At 33.9% G+C, this 16511-nt stretch overlaps 1 protein-coding gene across 2 annotated transcripts in view; it reads right to left on the bottom strand.

Annotated features, from left to right (window-relative positions):
• Positions 1–16511, bottom strand: part of APP (amyloid beta precursor protein) — a 103181-nt gene that overhangs the window by 58597 nt on the left and 28073 nt on the right. For both annotated transcript variants that reach the window (XM_015821364.1, XM_015821363.1), the window contains exon 3: positions 3053–3182. In XM_015821364.1, coding sequence (XP_015676850.1) covers positions 3053–3182 — 130 coding nt within the window. The remainder of the gene's footprint in view (positions 1–3052; positions 3183–16511) is intronic.

Below are 16511 nucleotides of genomic sequence, written 5' to 3' on the forward strand. Positions count from 1 at the left end.
CCATCTATTTGCCAGGAATTGAGAGGGCCGGATGCCATGATTTTGGTTTTCTTAATGTTGAGTTTCAAGCCAACTTTTGCACTCTCCTTCTTCACCCGCATCAAGAGGCTCTTTAGTTCCTCTTCACTTTCTGCCATTAGAGTGGTATCATCTGCATATCTTAGGTTGTTGATATTTCTCCCGGCAATCTTAATTCCAATTTTTTATTCATCTAGCCCTGCCTTTCTCATGATGTGCTCTGCATATAAGTTAAATAGGCAGAGCGACAGTATACAGCCTTGCCGGACTCCTTTCCCAATTTTGAACCAATCAGTTCTCATTGTTGCTTCTTGACCCGCATATAGGTTTTTCAAGAGACAAATAAGATGGTCTGGTACTCCCATCTTTTTAAGAACTTGCCACAATTTGTTGTGATCCACACAATCAAAGACTTTAGCATAGTCAATGAAGCAGAAGTAGATGTTTTTCTGGAACTCCCTAGCTTTCTCCATGATCCAGCATATGTTGGTCAGTTTGGTAGGGAGTCTTAATCTCTGAATCGGGTGCTTATCAGGATTACTCTTGAATCACCTCTCCCTGTTGTCTGTTTAATCCTAGCTCCTTGGGTCTCTGAGAAACTTGTGAAACAAAGCACATGAAATAACAAACACCTGGCTTGACATTCTAATACTCTGAAAAGAAGACAGTGTGACTGGTTCAGGTTCAAACTTATTCTGGGGTGGTAAATGCAAAAAACTGATATCACTTCCCTATCCTTGCTACATCAGCAGAATTCAAAGTATTCTGGACCTTTTTTTTATAGAAAGCAGGAGTAGAATAATAAATTAGTGTGAATTGTAATCATCTACCCAAGCACTGCATGCATAAAATCATACACATTTGCTCTGGTATACTGAGATATGATTCACACCTGTTATCTGGAAGAATTTCAGATCTATAAATCTTGAGGAAATAGAGTTCTCTGCAGCCCTAACCCTTTCATTTGCACTGGATTATCTGTCCCACCTGGTTGTGAGTTTAGATATAGGTCACATGGTAAGTAGTCCAAGTCTTTGTTTTCAATTTGTCATTGAGAAGTATACTGTATGTAAATGAAAAAAGAAACTTACTATATATTTTTTTAATTTAGAATGTATGCTAAAGTAAATAGTATGACTTATGGAAAGTTTTGCTTGGATATAAAGTTGTAATGTTGATTTCTGAATGTGCTAAGTACACATGGAAATAAATGGAATGCTTAATAGTCAAAATTGAGAATGGTTAAGACAAGGTTGTGATAACATCCCCTTGATGGTCACATTTATGGATAAGTGAAAATGGAATGCTGTGGCAATATTAAAGATGTATTGATTGAAGATGCAAATGTTTGTACTTTGGAATCTAGATGATATAGTCACTGGCTGAGAATCTGGATTATTTCCAGTTAATGTTATGTTGTATAATGTAATTAGTATAGATCTAAAGTTTAATATGTCAAACATCAAGATAATTCTGCTGATAAAGAATGCAATGAACAACTAATTTATTCTGTTTTTAATTCGTTATTTCCATATTTTTACAAACGGTAAGTTGCCCAGTCACTCAGTGACCATATAAACCTATTAAATAAATAAGTTGCAAATTACATATGCACAATGAAAAACTAGAGCAAGTAGATACATTTATAAAACTTACAATTATTAAACGTAAGGAAGTGTATGTAAAGTTTAAAAAATATACAAGTGCAGCTATAAAAATAATCTTCTACCAAATGTTGAAAGAAGTAAAAATGGTTGTGCATTTCTGTCTACTTTATTATATGGAGGTAAGAATTAATTAAGTCAGGGGAAACATAAAAGTCGAATGCAATGAGAATGGTTAATTAAGAAGTATATTTGATTAAAAAAGAAAAGATGACATTAAGAATTAGTGGTTGCAGAATGAATCTGCACTGAACACAAATTTGAGTGACTGGGATAATATATATTGAGTGTTTTGATACGCAAAAAGTATGAGAATAAAATTGCAAAATAAATTTGAGTTGCTTGACAGTGTCTTGGGTGGCATATTATTTAGTATATATTTGTTTAGGTTAGAGTTAGGTTGAGAGGAAAGAGACTTAGAAGGGACATAATTGATACAGTTGATGAAGCTCGTATTTTGTTTTGTTTTACTGACTAGAACAAGATGAAACAAATCCTGTCACTTTAAGTCAGTTAAATGAAAAATTTCCAAAATAGCACCAATTGTTATACTGACTGTAACAGTAAGCTCTATTTTGCACATCAAGTTAATTGAGTATAATAGAGTGTTCGACAATTTAAGTGACCAGTGAAGCTTTACTAAAAGCTTTGGAAATCTCAGACGAAAAAGCTATTCTTTTTTCTTAATATATAAATAAAAATAATATATAATACTATTTTGAATCAGTAAGAAAATGTGATGAATTAATTCATTAGTAGCTCAAAGTTTTCTGTTTACTTTACTTATATATAAAGTATAGCAAGTGATTTTTTTCCTATTTAGGCTTTAAAAAAACATTGTTTAATTTCCTTAAAATGTCATAATACAGGTAGTCCTCGACTTGCAACAGTTCATTTAGTGACCCAAGTTACAACGGCACTGAAAAAAGTGACTTATGACCATTGCAGCATCCTAATGGCCACTTGATCAAAATTCAGCTACTTTGCAACTGGTTCATATTTATGACGGTTGCAGTATCCCAAGGTCATGTGATCATATTTTGCAACCTTCTGACAAGCAAAGTCAATGGGGAAGCCTGGTTCACTTAACATCCATGTTACTAATTTCACTTAACAAATGTGGCAAGAAAAGTTGTAAACTGGAGCAAAACTCACTTAGCAACATAAATTTTGGGCTGAGTTATGGTCATCCTATTAAGTGTACCATACTTAATAGGAAAAGAATACTTGATATTATGATACAGACATTTTCTTAGAATAAAATTAATTTTAAGTGTAACTATACATATTTATGTAGATAATATAAATATACATAAATATGTATAGTTACTTTCACAGACTATCTTGACAAAATTTATAATTATACTTACCCAAGCACCTATAGGGAACAACAATATATGGGTGACTCCTACATTGCTTTCTTCCCTGCTTGCACCAGTTCTCAATTGTTACTGGTTGATTAGCTTCAACAACATTTGTGATTTGCAGTTCAGGATAAACCTATTATTGAAAACATAAAATAGTGAAATAGAGATATAAAATACTACTGTGGATGCATATGACATTCATAACATGACTGGAGAGCTCCATAAAATATATATAATAAGCAGAAACCTATCTGAAATTTTGATTGTGCAGGCTAATTTTATATACAAACATTAGAAATCAGATTTGTAATTAATGAAATTATCATTAGCTGTTTTTCTGCCACTGATCATGTATTAAAAATGACTAGAGGAGGGAATAATCATAAAATATATACCCAGAAATTGCAAATGGCATCCTACTGTATAAGGAAAACAGAATATCTGATTCTAATCTACTGTTGTCAAACTTCATTGTGCTTGAAGATCTAGCATCCCAATTCTTGACACAAATGAATTATAAAAGAGCTTGAAAATGTGCATAAATTATTCTACGGTGTTTTAATCATAACTGCAATAACTGGTATTAAGTTGAAAAGTCCTGAACTGCTTTGTTTCCAGATAGATGAAAACACTCTTTTTTAAATATAGAAAGAAAGAGCTTGAAAATGTGCATAAATTATTCTACAGTTTTTTAATCGTAACTCCAATAGCTGGTATTAAGTTGAAAAGTCTTAAATATAGAATGTTTTCATCTATCCTGGAAACAAAGCAGTTCAGGACTTTTCAACTTAATACCAGTTATTGGAGTTATGATTTAAAAACCGTAGAATAATTTATGCATATTTTCAAGCTCTTTTATAATTCATTTGTGTCAAGAATTGGGATGCTAGATCTTCAAGCACAATGAAGTTTGAGAACAGTAGATTAGAATCAGATATTGTTTTCTTTATACAGTATATTTTTTTCTTTTAAAATCTTTAATTTTTAAACAAAATTTGTGAAATTCAGTCCTCAAATACTAAAGGTTAATTTGTATTAAAGCACAACTATCTCTCAGGCTGGCAAAAGTACATAAGCATCTATTTAAATTACTGTCTGCATTGTTTGTAAAATTCTGGATTTGTAAAAGTTTCTTAAAATTCGTATTATAATATGATATAGAAAATTATGTAAGATCTACTGAGGAATATTGCTCTTCCAATCTTGTTTCTGATGTTTAAATTAGTCTTCCTGTGTAATCTTACCACTTACATGGTTCTACATCCTAGTGTTGTACATTAGATTAGATAAATGTTCATTTTTTTAATTTAACTTGTTGAATAGATAGAAAGCAAATGACTGCCATTTTATAGTATCTGCATTGTTCCTGCTAAGAATTTTAAGTGATTTGTGGGTAGGGAGAAATAGGGAAAGTGGAGAGAGAAAAATATATCAATGAGATTGTTTTTTGTGGTACATGCTCAAGAGTAAATGTTTTCAAATATTATAATCCAAATTATAGCACACAACACATCAGGTAAATGCCTTCAACTGTGGCAAGCAATTGTCACCCAGGAGCCATATATTACAGCTTTGATAAGTAATGCAAAGTATTTGATGGAACAAGCAAAAATAAAATTGTTGGCAGACATCCACATGGCAAGTACCACTATTTTCCAACATGTTCTCCATATTAATTTGACAAAAGCTTCCATTATCCCTAGATATCATGATCAATAGTTACTGCAATGTGTGAAAATAGAGAGTAGAGTCCAACGCCTTAAAAGAACCAATTTGGAGAAGCCTGTTCTATAAAATAGCAAAGGCTTTAATTCACTACAGGAGAAATCATTTTGCTAGGGACCCTGAAGCAATTGTTAAAATCTACTCTAAAATGAGAATTGCATCTGATTTTAGTCAGAGTAAAATGATCCACAGTGACAGTGTGATCCTTAATAGTTGTGGCATATTTTAAATAAATAAAAACCAAATTTAGGAAAAATTTTCTCCCTCCCCCAACATTTATTAGCTTTGCATTTTTCCACAAGAGACAAGACAGCACCTGGAATATTGCCAATCTGAAAACAAATCCCTACGGAGTGCTCATCCAGTGCTTCCAGCATTTACTTTTCATATTACCATGAATCAGAAACCTGCATGATGCAAGGTAAGTGAAACACATGATCTCATGGTGGCAGTTTTCTTTGAATGCTATTCAATTAATAATTAAATCAATAAAGAGAGGCTGTCAGAGTACTGAAATATATACTGTACAATGAAACAAACAGAAAACTACTTCACCGCACATCTGCTGTGCAAATAAAACTTTATACACTAGCTTCATTGAAATGGGATGGAATCAGGGCTTTTTTTCTCGGAGAAAAGGTGGCGGAACTCAAACCTGGCCACGCCCTCATCAAACCCTAGGACCGCCCCTTTAGAGAACAGGAATGCAAGTAAAATTTGGGAGGGGCTATTTCCGGTGTGGGAGGGGCTATTTCCGGCGCGGCCGGCCCGGAAAAAGGTGCCGGAACGCGGTTCCGCCGCGTTCCGGCTGAAAAAAAGCCCTGGATGGAATGAAGGCAGGAGTACAACGAACAAAATTATTGGGTCTCATCAACCTTCTTACTATTGATCTATTTACCTATTTATAGAACTTATTTATTTATAAGTAATTGGCTAAGAATGTAGGCAGTGTAATAAAAAATTAATGAAGTATCATTACAACAGCATACAGTATAATTATATAGCACATTCAATGCTGCTTTAATGAACTTGTTCATCTTGTTTATTTGGAATAGGTGTTAACTACATACCAACTACTCTTTCTCCTTATAATGTAAGATATTTTAAAAGTAATTATATTGAAATATATTCTGTACTGACTTTAGCATGTGTTGCTTAAGTTACCTGACACATCAGTTCATGTTGTTTTGCTGGAGATTCAGTCACCCATGTATTCACCATAGAAATTCAAATAAATGGAGTGAGTTTCCTCATTACTTGATGAAATCTTGCTAAGTCACAGTATGATTTATAAGGGTTTTGATTACAGAGCCCTAATGGCTTATAAATAGTGATTATGTGCCATAAGTCAGTGTTGATTCTTAATTATCCCCAGCCTGGCTCTTCAAGTCTTCCAAAGCTGAACCCACTGCCACTGTAATTAAATCCATCCACTTTGCTGTTGGTCATTCTCTTCATCTCTTTCCTTCCACTTTCCCCAAATTTGTAAACCTTTCAAAAGAGCTACAGTTTTGTTTTTTTGGCAAGCTTTGGCATTCTCAGAGTCTTGTCTAACACCAAAGGTCAAAAGCATCAATTCTCTTTCTATTCTACTTCTTCAAAGTCCAAGTTAATATCAATGCAAAAACACTACATGACATTTCTGTGGTCTTTGCTGCCTACCACATGCTAGTCTGCAAGGTATTTCTTGACTGCTGCTTCTCTTGCAGTTGATAATCCTAAAAGGCAGAAACTATCAGCCATTTCAGCATTTTCACTGTCAGTCCTATGGCTGCTTGAGGCGCCTGTTCATTAATTCAGCCATATTAATATTAGTTTCCTTTTTTCACTGTGCTCCTTGACTCTCGTTACTAGAGTATCCAGATCATTTGTATTTTCAGTTATCAGAATAATGTCGTCAGCATAATGCAAGTCATTGATGTTTCTCCCTCCAATTTTAAAATCATGTTCATTTTTTTGCAATCCACTCCTCAATATATATTCAGCATATAAGCTGAATAAATAAGGAGAGAATACATAACTTTGTATCATTCCTTGTAGAGGTATCCTGAGAAAAGTGAAATGTTCTGGTATTCCTATTTTCTTAAAGATATTATATAACTTGACATGGTCAACACAACTAAAGGGCTTTGTATAATCAATTACAAACATAATTACTTTTTCTTATTCTTTGGCTTTCTCAATTTTACAGCATGAATCAGCAAATTATATTTTACTACATCTTTTATAAAACCAGCTTGAACATCAGGCATATCCTTATCCATACAGAGCTCTAATCTGCACTGAAGTGTTATTTTGCTGGTATGTGCATTTATGAATATTATACAACAGCTTGCACACATTGTAATGTTAGGGTCACACAAAGCTTTGTATTTCATACAAGACTGATGAAAATCAATGAAGTGGCTGATTTGATGCAGTATAGAAGCTCAGATGCAAATCTCTAAGTGGAGTGCTATGTCAAAGAAGTATTTCATCAAAGCATGACTAACACAACATATTCCTATGAAGCACTGAAAGTGCTTGCAAAGTCTATTATGTGAACTCAGTCAATTATGGCTTGTTAAATAAGCTATAAACCGTGTCTTAGCATGGTGCCTGGGAATGTTTGGTGGCTTGAGGATGTTCCATCCATCTTTTAAATTCTGTTTTTAATTTCTTTTTTTATTTTGTCTTTTCATCTTTGTCTCTTTTTATATAGATTTTATAGTTTTTAGTTGTAAACCACCTACAGTCACTGCAATAGTGAGATGACTGGTATATAAATTTTATTAATTAATAAAATGTAAGAACTAGGTCAATTTTCCAGTAACTTATTTATGTTATACATAAATAATTTTATGCTACTTCAATCACTTTAGTCTAAGAGCCTTATAAGCAGAAAGATCATCAATACAAATATTTTAAATACATATTTTTTAAAAATAATTTTAATTTAATATAATTTTGAATGTAATTTTCAAACTTACATATCCCGTAATCACTCATAGTGGTTTACAATAATATAATGCAGAATTTTCTCATAACATGCCATAACACGTCAATCGCAATTCAAAGTAATAATGCCAATGATGATCATATCAGCTCCATCCAGCTATAACATTTTCAGTCTTCCTCCTCCCCTCTACCTGTATATTCTTGCTTTGCATATTTTTAATTGTTCTTGTTCGTTTTCTTTGTTTAAATCCCCACCAACACACTAATAGTTTCATATTGATCACTCACTTTTGTATTCAATCCATATTCATTCACTATCCATTCAATATCCATTCACTATATGGATAATGAATTCATATTCAGTTGTTTCGTTGCACACTTAAATAATCAATTCTTATTATACAGTATTTGTCTTACTTTTATGTTTCACCTTACTGTATATCTGATTCATACTTACTGTATACTGTATATAACAAAGATGCTTACACACAACCATTCTGATTTCTTTTAAGTGCAACAGATACTGCAAATACTATTTTTTTCTTAGCATTTGCACATCTTATATCCATTTAGCCACCTTAATCAACATTTTTCAAAATACAAAAATTATGCTAGCAGATCTAATCTTTAATGCATAATTTGATTTCATTCAATTTTCTTCTTCATATCCATCAACTTTGTTCTTTGATACATTAATTCTGTGATAGATAGTGGGAGCCCCCAATCTCCCGTCCGTGGACTGGCACCGGTTCACGACATGCCAGAAACTGGTCCACACAAACAAGCGAAGCCCCATCTGCAGGATGCAGGCAACACATGAAACAACATCTCCTCCCCAGTCCACGGAAAAACCTCTCTACATAAAACCTGTCCCTGGTGCCTAAAAGGTTGGGGGCAGCTGATACATACAACTAATTGCATAATATCAATATATAATTGATATATAATATCAATCATTAGAATTGTGAGCTAATTCACTCCGTTTATTTTCATGCATGCTTTATATTTGTCATATGCTAATCTTCCTACCTTCCCCAACCAACCTTCAACCCATATTAGTGTAACATCAATAATTCAAACCTATCTCTTTTCTCATGCACTTTTTGTAAACCAGTCAATGTACATTACACTTTCCAAATGATGCTTACAGTCACCTTTTGTGCTGTTTAATTAGACTGCTGCCAAATGCCTTGCCAGGCATAGTTACCTCACCAATCCTTCTTTTGTTTTTTTCAGTCATTCTTAGTTATTTTTTAATTTGTACAAAGAAACAACATTCTTCTGATTGTCAGGCACAGATGCAGTCTTCTCAAAGTTAAAAAACATTTGTGCGTGCATATACCATGGTTTCCTCAAAAATAAGACCTACCCCGAAAATAAGACCTAGCTTAATTTTGGGGGTTGGGCCTAATATAAGCCCTACCCCCAAAATTAGCCCTACTTAAGAGCCTGCACAGCTGGCTGCCCATTCCATCACACAGTCTGCTTGCTAGACATGAGGTGGGAGAGGGGGAGACTGGGGGAGCTTCCCCACGTTCCCTGCAACCGCATACCGTGCCGGAGGGCCCCTGCAGCTAGGCCTACACATGCCCCGACATCTGTTGCATTTTGCCTGTTCGGTAGTGGCTTCTCCCACTTTCTCCTTCTTCCTTCTCCTTTGAATAGCCCTTCGCTCCCACTGCTGCTTTTTCAGTCCCGGATCTCAGTTTGTCCGGATCTGTGCAGAGGGTCTTTAGAAACGAAGCCCCACAGTGATCAGGTGTGTGGTGGGAACCATTCCCTTCGCTTTGGGACCAGCTCCGAAATTGGCTGGAAGGAGCGACCCCAGGGCTCAAATCTGGCTTTGCAGCAAGCAAGGGGATTGGAGGCACATGAATGCACGCTAGTGTGGCATCTAAAAAAAAATGGGTTTTTTTCCCCCACTGCCAGATTTTTGCTGCCATGCCGTATAACTTTTTAAAAAGTTTACTTGATACAGAATGCAGATCCTTCCCATTCTGCATCAAGTAAATGTTAAAAAAAGTTAAACAGTATGGCAGTGAAAATCTGGCAGTGGGGAAAAAAAACCTGGTATCACATACGGGGAATCTGTACCACCCATGCTTCTATCTGCATGCTCAGCTGCTACTGTAAACCTCACTTCTAGATCAATTTAGCGAAGTGAAGGCATGGGCGGGGAGGCAGGCAGTACAGATTCCGCATATGTGAGATTGGGTTTTTTCCCCCATTTCTGGGGAGGGAGGAAGGAAGGAAGGAAGGAAAGAAAGAAAGAAAAAGGAAGGAAGGAAAGAATGTGTATACGTTCCAGCCCATCCACTCCACCTACAGAAACACACACACACACACTTGAAAGAATCAATTGCCTGTCAACAATTTTATTAAAACTTCTTCACCAAAGTAACAACACAACAGTTGTAGAACTGCTTCAGAGGCAAAATGTCTGAATCAATACAAGAACAGCTAGCCAGGAGCTGGACAGAAGGAAATGTTGTCCTAGCAACTACATACTTTTATTATTCATTCTGTTGTCTATATCCTTCCAAGATATTGCTAAACCCACACTGCTACCAGTAGCTGTTGCCTATTAATCGCATAGAATTTTAACCTGGGAAGTGGGGGGGGGGGGGAGACTTCATGCTGAGAAGTACATTTTGTGTCTCTGGCCTGGATTTTTGCTAAGGCTTATAAATATCTCTGACACCTGGATAAAGGAAGAGAGTGATACTAAAGAGCTACAGGCTGAAAATGTACAGTATAGTCGAAAAAGATACAGGAATTCTAAATTCTTCACTCTTCTCTAAAAACTTGATGCACAAACAAAGAACTGGAAAATAAAGATCCTGCAGAACATAAGTTATTTTAGAAACTACCTCAAAGGAATTTAGAGAAATGCAAAGTAATTGGCAATCTGTAATTCAAAAGCTTCTTCTCCCATTCAGGGTTATGGCAATATATACAGAGCTACATCAAATTTCAACAGAAATACACTGAAGTAATATTTATCAGTCTGTGTAACTATTTGGACAGGTAGACAGTCTTCTGTGCATCCATATGCAAACTACCTCAGAAAGCCCTCAAACTGATTGAATTCAGTCTTCAGAAAGCCTTCATCACTAATACTTGAAAGAGCAATCTGGAAAGGCATTCTCAGGAGTGAAGTATTCCTCTGAATAGTTTAAAGAGCTGTAATATTTAATATCTCATTAACATATAAATGTGCTATTTGATTTGAGTAGCTATCAAGAGAGATCCACAGCCATCAAAATGGCATTTTTTCTTTTAAAAATGTATTTTTTTTACACTGCAGAGTGTATTTATGTAGTGTTTTGCAATTAGAACAGACATCTAGAATAATTTAGAAACATTAAAATATATTTTTAGGAAGTCAAAGATTAACAGAATTTAAAGAAAGTATCTGATTTGTGGCTATACCCTCTTGAACTAATGTAATTCAGTTGTCCTTTCTGTTCTTCACTGTTTTAAGTGTGGAGATATATGTGTGTGTGTGTGTGTGTGTGTGTGTTTGTGTGTCTCTGTGTGTGTACACATACATATACCATGTGTGTGTATGTGTGTGTGTATATATATATCTTCTATTACTTAAACAGGACAATAAAAATTATTCTTCTCTCAGCCCACTTTTTACCTCATAGGCTTGAGAAATAAATTTACCAGTGTACTGTGCACTGATGATGTTATCTAGTTTGGTAATGAAACATCTGCAAGAAAACAACCAAGCTCAGAGAGCACCAAGGACCCCACAGTTCAACATTAAGCTACAATATTACCTTCTAAATAAAGTTAATTTATAAAATAAAGTATTGTGCCAAGTAATTAAGGTGATTTTCATGTTTCACCTTAATTTTTATATTCTTACCTTCTTCTTATATTTTACCAAAAGATAGGTTTACTTGAAAACTCCAATCTTAATTTTATAGGTTTTGATCTTTCTGTTTCTGTATGGTGCACTGATGTTACATAATTGCATAATAAAGCATCTGCAAGCAAACTAACCAACTCAGAGAGCACTAAGAACTCCAAAGCACCATATTTATTCCTACCTGGAAATTATTTCCTATGTAGGATTGATATAAGATTTTTTTTGGTTCAAGCACTAATCCACAGTATTACCACAGTTTTTCACAATATTCCATTTATTACAGATACCTATGCAATTATGTTTGTCGATGTCAGGCTATTCTTTCTCTGTTCCATTAGAATAGCAAGAGAAAAATATCTACATTAATATTTTTGAGCATACTGCACATCAGTATATTTATGCAATAAACAATCAAGAAAACAAAAAAAGAAAGGGAGGGAATATTTTGTTTATTATTTATGGGAAGGAATGGCACAATATAGCCCCAAATACCTGCATGTATTTGCATATCCTTTTATGCTAGAATACTATATTTCAGAAACTGAAATCATAACATTAAGTTAATAGAACTATATTTATTTATTTAGTTAGCTTTTTAATTCCACCTTCTTCCTATTTTACTCATAACAACAACGCTGTGAAGTGAGTTGGACTGAGATAAAGTGACTGGCCCAAAGTGACAAACTGGCTCTCTTTCAAGTCCATGAAATGAAGAAAGAGGCTGTAATGATTTCAGGGTGTTACTATATGCACGTATATCATAAAACAGTGCAAATTTTAAGATCCCAATTAGACACATAAATTTTAAGATTATAAATATACAACAGATGTATTAATGCAAGTTGAAATCTGAATCAAAATTGTAAAAAATGACTACAGCTGAATGTAGCCAATAGTACTTAGATACATGTTTAACCTTTCATTATAATTAAATGCCTCCAACTTCTGAACATTTTCCATTAATAAAAGCAACAGAATACAGCAGGGTTATTTTGCTGGTGGATTTCCATATTTTCTTTGGTCATACTTGCTTCACTGGGATTATTGGCAATATGCAATCATGTAAATTCATCCATTTATTGTTGAACTTCTGTTCTAAAAGAATCGTCCCCTATTTTGTTTTCTCCAGAGAATAGGATCATATATCCCATTCAGTCTGCAGTGTGATTTTTTATTTTGGGATTATAATCTACTAAATTTAGATAGCATGCAGTTGGCAGAGGATGTTCTCAGAAATCCCCAAAGATGTCATACAGTCTGATTAGAAATGCATAGAAGACAGAAGATTAACTAACCTCTATCAACAATACATTACCAGTGGATAAAAAGCATAAATCAAGGACTCATCAACAAGCCTCACATTTTCACTTTCCCAGCCTACTGCTTATTCCAGCCGGACCGTGGGGCAGAAATTGGATATCTTCTCTTCTATATTAAATTAAACCCAGTTAATAACTAAATTCTAGCTAACAAAGCAAGTTACACTAATGAAAATAGAAACCAGTACTTCTGAACTCTTCCTCATGACTTTTACTAGCAGCTAACACAGCTTTTAACAATGGTTAAGGATTAACATCAAACATAGCTCACTCTGTAACAGTAATTAATGCAATAGTACCAAGTAATTTGTTGAGTTTATGGTGCTTTAAACAGTTCCCATTAGTCATACAGTGCTCTCTTGTGTACAATGTTAATTATAACTGTCTGTAATAAAATGCACAGAAGTTATAGAAGTGGTCTGAACACATACAAATATACTATCCAATATTTTGTTTTTCAGCATTAATTTTCATAGCATTAATTTTCAACAAAGTTGTAATCAGTTCTACTGGGCCATATTTATATTATGTTAATATCATGCTTATATTATGGAAATACATTGATCATACAATGAATAAAATACTCTGGAATACACAGGTGTGCAACACAGCATGTGTCTATAGCTCCTTCACCAGCTGGCTGTATAAAGTTGATACTAATTAGGTCTGGACTCTAACGTGGTTTCTCCCTTCAAATCTCCAGGTCATATGCACAACCCAATTTTATTATTATTTTTAAATTATGTTTGGCCATGACATTGTGTCAGCTATTTTAAGAATGGGCAGAAATAAACAGACCTACTACACAGGTTTAGTTCCTATTATATGGCTCAAAATTTCAAATGAAACTTTGGGAAGACCCTTAAAATTATATAAATTGTTTTTGGTAAAGGGGGAGGAAACACAGCTTATTGTATAAATTTATCTTTTAAATTAATATTTTATTATTAGTTTATTTAAATACTCATACTTGATTTCTGTTTTTTTTCTTAAATTGCTTTGTTCCTTCTCTAACTGCATATTTAGCATGAATAATAACACTAATGATCCATTTTTTTTTCCTATGGTTATAAATGAAATATTAGAATGCAACAATATATGTATAATTTATGAATGTATATATAATACATGTATAATGTAACATGTATGTATAATGCATAATATAATTATAATGTATGTATACTTACTGTACATATAATTTATGTATAATATTATATGTATGTATTGATCTTCATGTATGTATTGTATACATAATGTACATGTATTCATACTGTACATTAGATAATCTGTATACAAAATGCAGTATATTTTTATAAATATATTATCAATATATACACACTTCAACTTTTTATTATTCAGACCTCCTCCAGAGATTTCTGAAGAAAGAGTTTCTACCACTACAATTGAGGTTATATTTACAAACAGTTCTAAAAATCTCCAGCCTGATCCCACTCAATCTACTCTGGTCATGTATAATACATGTATAATGTAAAATGTATGTATAATGTATAATATAATTATAATGTATGTATACTTACTGTACATATAATGTATGTATAATATTATATGTATGTATTGATCTTCATGTATGTATTGTATCACTGAACTTCCTGAGAATAAAAATGATTTAGGTAGTGAGGCTGTGCGTACGTCCACTTTCTATGACCCTCAGAATTGCTTCTGATCCTAACTGCTGAAACTGATAGAAGTTTCCTCCATCTCTAAGTATGGAGCTATCAGACTTCACACTGGGCTTAATTGCAAATCTTGGCTCTCCCGACACATAATCCTGGTTTAGAGACTGGCTTACTTGTTAGTAAGTTCTCAGCAATAATGAAGCCACAAATCATGGAGTACGTGCCAATGTGCTGCGCAGAAGTCAAAACCTGATAGAGGCTGATATTCAAAATTTAATCTCTGGACTTTTCTGAGTTAAAAATGTATGGCCATTCTTCTAATGGCCATGGAAAATGCTTGTTCTATATTAATTTAATGGTCCCCTTTAACTGGATCTTACTGCTCCTTATAAATTCCTCATGAGAATACCTGAAAAGTGTATTGTAAGCCCTAAAACAATTGAAAGAAAATCCTGAAAATCCATCAAATGTCAGCACTTTCCAAACATATAATGTGACCTCTGACACATAACTGCCCACAGATGTTATATGACTCCCAACCCCAAAAGCTGTCTTCCTCTGCTTTCCTACTCTGATATTAAAGAGAAGCTTTGCTTTTAAATATTTAACAAGAAATTGCATTATACTTCTATTGTTTATCAAATTCCCATTATTTGCAACTGCGTGGCTATTAATAATACTGGAGTGTCTATCCAATTTGGGACCCCAGAGATTAATTTTAGATCCATTTTACACTACAACACACTGACTGTCACGTGACCCTGCTTATCAGAAAGAAAAAAAGTAGTCTGTTCCAACATTTCTAACTCTATCCAATAAAGCTAACTCTATCCAATAAACTCTATCCAATATAGTTTATCCATATTAGAAAGTTAAGTCAATCTCTCAGAGACAATATAGTGTCATGTAAAGCTAGGGATTTTTCTGCTGATAATAAAGAACAGGCTTTTTTTTCTCCTAAAGTTAAACTCAGCTTTGTTGTTTTAGCTTTTATAGCTTCTGACAAACAGGAAATATGAAGACTTGTACTAACCTGCAGTATAAATTTTGTTTGGCAGAATCAACTTGCTAAATTAATAATAAAGTAGGGTTTAATGTATCATTCTAGGTGCCATAGGCCCCCGGAATAATCAGATATCGGTTGAAAGGTCTAAATTACTTTTAAGTCACCAAATTGGAGAGTGCTCTGCAAAATAACCATACTGATGTTTTCAAAATTCATCCATTTTCACTATTTGACATATCATTTCGCTTTAAAATGGACCACACAACATTTTCTTAGACTTCCAATATACGTGGCCTCTTGAGTGTCTTCTCCACTCCCCAAAAAAGGAGAAAAGAATCAGAAGAAATGAAACAAAAATGAATCACAGATTGATCTGTAACAAAGGATAACACTATATTTCTTTTTCCAGCCAATACTGCATCAATTAAAGACAATTTATCTCTGACCAGTTCAAACTAGGCCTTTAAACTATACATCTCCTGCATCATCTGTATTTATAAGATGATATGGGCATGGACTGGAATGGGGGATGGAAAGGGAAAGAATTAAGGTATGTGAATTTTGAAGTCAATATTAACATACTCAACTCCCATTCTGCCTATTGTGCAAGGCTGGAGACATCTTGCTGTTTTTCAGCTTTGCTTTTAAGAAGTATTCATCAAATACTTTGGCTGCTTCATATAATCAAAAGAGTCTGGTTGTATGTTATGACAAAAGCCTTGTTAAAACAATGATCTGAATATCAGAATTATTCTTAGGGGAATCCTTTTAACATTCCAATAAGCCAAACAGCTATTTATATTCCATTTCATATGACAAAATAATTGCTCTTGTTTGAAAGTGGCTGTTTGAAAGTGGCTGTTTCAATGCTATAACCAAGCATCACAGATATATATGTGACAATAATTCACTTTTTCTTTTATCTTTTCTATCAAACTTAAGTTTTGCAGAAAGCCAA

Source organism: Protobothrops mucrosquamatus, unplaced genomic scaffold, assembly GCF_001527695.2.
Source record: "Protobothrops mucrosquamatus isolate PMUCROS unplaced genomic scaffold, P.Mucros_1.0 scaffold1313, whole genome shotgun sequence".
Taxonomy (NCBI): Eukaryota; Metazoa; Chordata; class Lepidosauria; order Squamata; family Viperidae; genus Protobothrops; species Protobothrops mucrosquamatus.